The 8298-nt window shown below is 35.2% G+C and overlaps 1 protein-coding gene across 1 annotated transcript in view; it reads left to right on the forward strand.

The window, feature by feature from the left end:
* Positions 1-8298, forward strand: part of epha8 (eph receptor A8) — a 111904-nt gene that overhangs the window by 66318 nt on the left and 37288 nt on the right. Inside the window, exons 4-5 of the mRNA XM_016573817.1 lie at positions 542-1162; positions 1365-1416. Of these exons, the coding sequence (XP_016429303.1) occupies positions 542-1162; positions 1365-1416 (673 nt within the window). The remainder of the gene's footprint in view (positions 1-541; positions 1163-1364; positions 1417-8298) is intronic.

Below are 8298 nucleotides of genomic sequence, written 5' to 3' on the forward strand. Positions count from 1 at the left end.
TTATTATTATTATTATTATTATTATTATCATCTGGTCATAGCGACTCCATGTAAAATAAAACTTTTTCTTTTTTTTCTCTCAAAAATAATTCATTTTAATAATCAAAACGACATTTTAATAATGAGTTAAAAAATATATATATAAATAAATAAAAAAATTTGAATTAAAAAAAAATTAAATTGGTTACATTTCACATTTTTATTGATTTTAATTTTATTTATTTATTTATTTATATGCTATTATACTACACTATTATTGTTAATATTTTGTATTATATTTTATTTTGATATTTTCTGATTTGTGTTTTTGGCATTTTTATTATTACTTTTTTCATTTTTATTTAAAGTTATTTGAGAGCTTAAATTAACGAAAATGGGAAATGTTGCAATGCCAACTAGCTGAAATAAAATACTTTTTAAAAATATGTTATTTAAATGTATGTTTATTTAATTTAAAGTAATGATTTTTAAAACAATTTTATTTAATGTTTTTAGTTTTAGTTAGCGATAATAACCCTGATTCTCTTTCTGTCTTTGTTAGTGGGATGCGATCAATGAAATGGACGAGTATTTCAGCCCCATCCACACGTACCAGGTGTGCAACGTTATGAGCCCGAGTCAGAACAACTGGCTCCGGACCAATTGGATCCAGCGAGACGGCGCGCGGCGCATCTACATCGAGATGAAGTTCACGCTGCGAGACTGCAACAGCATGCCAGGCGTGCTCGGTACCTGCAAGGAGACCTTCAACCTCTACTACTACGAGACCGACCGCGACGTTGGCACCAGCATCTGGGAGAGTCAGTTTTCCAAAATCGACACCATCGCGGCCGACGAGAGTTTCACTAACGTGGACCTGGGGGTGAGGAGACTCAAGCTCAACACTGAGATCCGCGGCGTCGGGCCGCTCAGCAAACGTGGCTTCTACTTGGCCTTCCAGGATATAGGAGCCTGCATCGCTGTCGTGTCCGTCCGAGTATATTACAAACGCTGCACGGGAATGGCTCGCAACCTGGCCGTCTTCACAGACGTGGTCACGGGGGCCGACTCGTCCTCGCTGGTGGAGGTCAGAGGTCAGTGTGTGGACCACGCCGAGGAGAGGGACACTCCTAAGATGTACTGCAGCGCTGAGGGCGAGTGGCTCGTTCCTATTGGACGATGTGTGTTAATTAATTAATTTTTATTGTATTTTATTTTTATTTATTTATTTGCAAATTAAAAAAGTGTTTACATATAAAATTATTAAAATTAATTATTACAATTTCTTTACAATTTCTCTTTAAAATATGTGTATACAGTTTTAGTTTGAGTTATTTTAAGGGAAGTAATTAAAAATGAAATTACTGTATAGAAGATGGTTTTAGAGACACTTTGTGTGCAGCGCCGGCTTTGAGGAGCACAGAGACAACTGCATTGGTGAGTGACAATATTATTCTGCATGAATTTTGAGTACTTCGGACAACTGGATTTTTTACATTACCCAGCCCAGCCAATGATATTCTGGTCACTAGATTTATTTTTTATTATCTGGTAGGATATGAGGATGTGGGACGTTGTTGAGGATGTTACATGTGTTTGATAATTAGGGATAGAGGTTTGTAAAAATCAGTAGTCTTAGCCTTAATGAGAACCATTAAATTAGATGTAGCCATTAATCATAAATGCTTGATATAATAATTAGGGAGGAGATAAGAAGGCTGAGTAGTTGCTTGGTCTCCAACAATATATATAATATTTTTTTTATTATACGTTTATTATTGAAATAGTAAAGTATTATATATAATATATAATATAATGCATTTTTGATGTAATAGTTTTGGCTAATATAATATAATATAGCATCAGGTTCAAAATAATAAGCGTAATTTTTAAAGTAACCAAGATGATGGCATGTAATAATATTATATTATATTATATTATATTATATTATATTATATTAATCTTTGGTCCTAATTTATAAGATTTTTAAAAGGCCTTTGTTTCTTTATCTAGTTTCTCAGTTCTATTTACCAGCTCATTTTTGCAGTTCCCATTGCACTGGAATGAGCAGCCACTGTATATTTTAGAGGACACATGACTAAATGCTGTGGAATTGTTATTAATTCAATTTCCCTCGTGTTGCCGGTACCGCGGCATTCTGTTTTGACCATATTACTCAAACCGTCACAAACTCATAGTTTGTCAGGTAATTTTCTGCTCGATCTGTGGCTAATAGCACTCACAGCAATCCATTTCCTTCTCCTCTGCCTCCTTTCTAAAGTGCTGCCGCTGTCTGCACGTGTCAGTAAAGGTTAAGTGTCTGAACCGCAGAGTCAGGCTTTCGGTGTCTAAACTGGGTCGCTGTGCTAATTCTCTCGGCGAACGCGGCCTCCTCTAGTCACGCACATCTCAGGGACAAACCCGGCACAGCAAACTGGGCTGCTCTTGGACACCGCAAAACAAAAAAAAAACAGTTTTCCACTCTCAAAGCCTTGGGCGCAGACCACCGTGGAATGATTGCATGTCGTCGCAATAGAAAATGTCAAAAGGCTTCCCGTTTTCTTTGACCGAAAGTCGAGCGATGGGCTTTAAGTGTCGATCAAAACAGAGCGCTAGCTTCACGTCTCACTCCTGTCAGCTTCATTTTGGGTTTCCAGTGGCAGCCGTTGCTCCCGGGCCTTCCGGTCCAGCGTGAAAATGTAGGGAAAATATCCATTTCAGAGGAGATGAGATAGTTCATGCTCATTGGGGTAGCAGGAGCCTTGTCAAATCCACTCCATTTGGCAACTTGATTTAACCTACTTAGATTCAAGGGAGAGTGTCTTCCCCACATGTTCGGCTGCCGCTGTGGGCTAACTTATTCATGAGCGCTTGTAAACAGGCTTCTATGCAAAACAATTGTGTTTGGAGGGCCATGATGATGCTGTGCTGGGGCTAACAATCAGAAAATACCGTCGGCTCCAGAGGTCTCAGGTCATATTTACAGTCGGGGATTGAAAAGCCTGTATTTCCTATTCTTATTCCTGTTCTTGTTTGTACCTGAGTTATGTGTGTCAGAGATCATATGTGATTATTGGGGACTTTCAGCAGCGTTGGCCAGATTTTTTTTCAAAGGCTTTAAAATACAAAATAGTATTTCGTATTTCACATATGTAGCCTATTTGAAATGCATGTATTTGAAATGCTGCCCATCCCTGAATATGTTAGAAAAACAACATTAATTTTAAATAGAAATCTTTTTGTAACATTTTAAATGTCTTTACTTCCACTTTTTTGGCAAATTTAATGTGTCCTTGCTAAATATATGAATTAGTGCTGTCAAACGATTAATCGCGATTAATCGCATACAAAATAGAGAAGTTTTTGTTTACATAATATATGTGTGTGTTTTGTGTATATTTATTATGTATATATAAACACACACATACAGTATATATTTTGAAAATATTTACATGCATTTACATGTCTATATTTATATTCATATAAATTATATTATAAATAAATATATTTAATATATAAACATAACCTATTTTTAAATACATATATACATGCAAGTATGTGTGTTTATATGTACATAATAAATATACACGGCACACATACATATATCATGTAAACAAAAACTTTTGTTTTTGGATGCGATTAATCGCGATTAATCATTTGACAGCACTAATATGAATATAAATGAAGTATTAATTTAATTTTTTATTGATATCTTAAATATTTTTATTAGATATCAATAAAAATATTGATACCTAAAATATCTAAAACTAAAACTGAAATAAAAATTGTATAGACATATTTTAAAACAATTAATAAAAATGACAAAAACACATGACAGAATTACTTAAACTGAAATTAGTATCAAAGCAGAAATAGAAATGTATTTACTTATAATCTTTCTTTTTTGCTGTGGTGCTGTAAAGAGGATGAGACAATAAAATATTTCAACATTTAAAAATATGAATACTATTTATTGTTTTATGATATGTTTAACATTAAAATAGTAAAGTATTATATATAATATATATGATTAAAAAATATTAGCAAAAGCTATAATAGTATGTCAATGATACTAAAATAACACTAATATAGCGTGTGTGTGTGTGTGTGTGTGTGTGCGTGTGTGTTTGTGTGTGTGTGTGTGCATTTCAATTTCAACTCAACTCTGTTCTTTTGAACTTTCTATTCATCAAAGTATAAGTGATCCTTTGTTGTTAACCTAAAACAAGTACTATAATATATATAGGCTCTGATGGTTACCCAGCATCGCTCGCACCGTAAAAGTGTGTGAATCTGTTTAAAGTGGGTATTCATTGTCTGTTGAAGGTGTACAATTCACTGCAACATTGCGTTTTATGTTTGTACTACGTTTGTTATTGCTATACCATTGTATGATGTTAATTGTCAGTTTTCACTCACTGTGAGACATTAGTGTGACATTACTTAAGTCATTTTGTCAATGATACTAAAATAACACTAATATAGCGTGTGTGTGTGTGTGTGTGTGCGTGTGTGTTTGTGTGTGTGTTTGTGCATTTCAATTTCAACTCAACTCTGTTCTTTTGAACTTTCTATTCATCAAAGAATAAGTGATACTTTGTTGTTAACCTAAAACAAGTACTATAATATATTATGGCTCTGATGGTTACCCAGCATCGCTCGCACCGTAAAAGTGTGTGAATCTGTTTAAAGTGGGTATTCATTGTCTGTTGAAGGTGTACAATTCACTGCAACATTGCGTTTTATGTTTGTACTACGTTTGTTATTGCTATACCATTGTATGATGTTAATTGCCAGTTTTCACTCACTGTGAGACATTAGTGTGACATTACTTAAGTCATTTTGAATAAAACAAGTAGTATTGGACATTACAATATATACATAACATAATACATCTTTGGCACGCATGTCTTGTCTAGCATTAACAATACGCTGAAGACATTGCGAGGGCACAAAGCGAAGCGTGACAAGAATGCCGTACGTTGCCCAAGACGAAATAGCGTTTCTTTATTCCGAAGGGCTCAGAGTTCAGAGTTGTTTATTGAAGTCTTTTGTTCGTCGTTGAGTTTTGTAAAAAGCTTACAAGTCTGACTTCGTAACATTTCCTGACATTAGATGATTTCAAAGCCAATCAAAAGCTACTGTACATTGTTGAAGAGGCCAGCTTTTCACAATCCAAGCCACCAATTTCCACTTTTCTTGCTCTCACAGATTATAATTATAAACTCCTCCATACAATCTAGTGTGTACTAGAGATTGTTAGGCATCTCGCTGGCTTTCATGAGGCGTCACATCGGCAGCCCGCTGGCGTAAGGGAATTTCAGAACGCTTTAGTCTGTCACTCTTAGATAATGATATTTATTTTCTGACAGCGTACAATCGAATGAAAAGAAAATAAAGAGAGCTGTAAAGTTTTAATATGTATTGCATTAGATCATACGTCTGAAAGCAGCCAATCAGTTTATGGATTTACTAAGCACACAGATTCGATTATGTCACATAGACACTTAATAGACCTCCAGCTGTATGTTTGATCTCACAGACTTGACAACCAGGTGACAATATGATGCTATTTGAGAGATGCGATGAACTGGCTTTGCACATACTGTAAAATTATTTATTTGCATGTGTCATTTGTGTTGTTTTAGGCCTCCGTTCACTGTTACGCACATCTCACAGATCGGTTTTATGTGGCGCTAGTGTTTGATATAACTTTCTGAAGTTGAGGGAAGGATATTAATGTTTATGTTTTTTGTTTACATATTTTGTAAGGAGTTGAGGAGGACACCATCTGTGCTCATACAGTATAATCAGCCGTATAAATGTATTAACAGGGAGATTTGTTGTCACAACATAAAAAAAGACCTTTGCTAAGGTGTCAGATTTATATTTATATATATTTTATTAGGCTGAGAACAGTGGTATATTTACAGAACCTGAGAAAACAAGGATACTGCTCAAGGATTTTCACGATGCAAGACATTTAGACACGTTCTTGAAGGAATATTTCAGGTTTAATGCAGATGTTGAGCTATGTGTTTATTAGTAGTTGTAGCTCATTTACCAAAGAAAAATTGTATAAAAATTGTATTTTATATATAAAAAAAAGTTTATAGCTAAGGCACTTTTTTATTTTATATTATTATGTAAAATGTGTCAAATAGAAATGCAGGTACACTTCTGTTCAAATATAATAATCAGAAATGTTTCTCGAGCAGCAAATGATCATGTTAGAATGATTTCTGAAGGATCATGTGACACTGAAGACTGAAGTAATGATGCTGAAAATTCAGCTTTGTGTCGCAGGAATAAATTACTAAAAGTTATTAAAAGTTATTTGAAACTGTAAATAATATTTCACAAAATTACCTTTTTTACTGTATTATTTATATGCATAATTATGCATACAAATGCATAAATGGTGAGCATAAGACCATTTTTGAAACTTCATTCAAAAAGTTTGAACTGTAGTGTACATACATTTTTCCTTTATTGAAAAATGGGGAAAAGTTTATATGGATGAACTTTGTTATCCATTTAACTAATAACTAGATAACTAGTTATCTAAAAACTACTAAACAGTCTCGTTCTGCTATTTTTGCATGTGTCATTTTACATTGATTGCATTACACTGCTTATTGTCTTTTTATAAAAGCATTGTGTTAAACATTTTTTACTGACAGTAGGGTCCAGATATTGGCAATCGGCAGCATGCCACAGAACTTATATTGAACCCAGAACGTGTCTATATGTCTGCCGGCTCGTAGTTAAAATCCAACACTCAAGTAGTAATTTACTGTTTCATTTGAGCCACATTATATGTCAAATAAAGCAAAACAATAGCAGCCAACAACACATTGGTGGCCCTGATAACAAAACCAGATACTGCGGCTGTAAATGGAAAGAATGAGGATTTGCGAGAGGGGGCGGAGTGGTGGGGTGGGCGACTAATTAGCCTTTTTTGTGTCTTAGCTGGGCGTGCATTGTGTACAGCATGAGGGTTTTCTGGCCAACATATTACACAGGGATTAAATGAGGAAACGGGGGGCTCCAGTGGACAATATTAAAGCCCCGCACGCAACTATGCCATTGTGGTGACGGCGTTTAATCTGTCAGACCACCACGCAGGTGGGCGGTCGGAGGAATAGTGCTGGAGAAAGGCGGAGGAAAGGGCTTTTTCCTGATAAAGGAATAAATTTTATCTCAGCAAGACTGAGCTACACCGTGTCCCTCAAAATCTCGGCCCCCTCCCCAACCATCAATATTCGCACTTGTATCAGAAACAGTTAGCAAAAAAAAGCTACGCTCATTTATTCCATGCAGCTGCTGTCCATATAACGTATTATAATTTATGGGGTTCTGTAGATTCAAATTCATGTGTTTGCCAGTGTAATGACACTGGAGGGATGTGAATGACAGTGTGGTGTTGATAATGAGGGGAAATTATTAAACACGTTATATAATCAGATTTTTAGATTGTGATTTTCCTTCTCGCACCCTCTTTTTTGCAGTTAATTTAAACCAAACTCTGCAGATGCGAAAAACAGGCCTGCCTCCCCGTTTGCAACCAAAAACCGAATGTCTTATCAGCCTATTTGCATTGCCATTGTTCTCACGCAACAAACGGGCCGTGTGATAAAAATCCACAAAGCCTCAGCATCACAGCAACTTCATAAGGTAGATCAAGTCTGTGTAAAGACTAGAGAACAAGAAAAGCTCGCTCGGCTTTTCTCTGGTAATTGCCACACACAAAACATCAGAGTTTCTCATTCAGATGACTTCTTTTTGTCAGAGGCACTGTAAACGCCTCACTCAGCACGCTTCAATTAGACACGCTTAGATAGGTGACAGCAATTCAATCAAACAATCAGCAGCCATGTAATGCTCATTAACAGAGATGCGTTTGTCTCATTTGATGTGGCTGCACAATATTTCCAAAGTAAAATGCTGTTGGATTTTTGCCGTACGCTGACTGATGCACAATACCAACATAAACACCTGTTGAACAACAAACTTTTAATATGTTATTCCCATCAAATACAAAATGTGAAAAAATTTGACTTGCTACAGTGAATTAGACTTGCTACAGTGAAAGTCAGTGTTTTTCATCTTTTGCGTTCTTACAATCTCTTGGTATATACAGTGTATATATATATATATATATATATATATATATATATATTTGGTATTTCTGCTGTAATTATGACAATGCCGTTTATTTTATTTTTTTATTCATAGAAAGTGGGAGTGTTGGAGTGTTGATTAACAACATATGATTTCACTTTACATCCTGATTTTTTTTGTGTGCGTTTCAGTACA

Source organism: Sinocyclocheilus rhinocerous, unplaced genomic scaffold (assembly GCF_001515625.1).
Source record: "Sinocyclocheilus rhinocerous isolate Xijiao unplaced genomic scaffold, SAMN03320098_v1.1 scaffold532, whole genome shotgun sequence".
Taxonomy (NCBI): Eukaryota; Metazoa; Chordata; class Actinopteri; order Cypriniformes; family Cyprinidae; genus Sinocyclocheilus; species Sinocyclocheilus rhinocerous.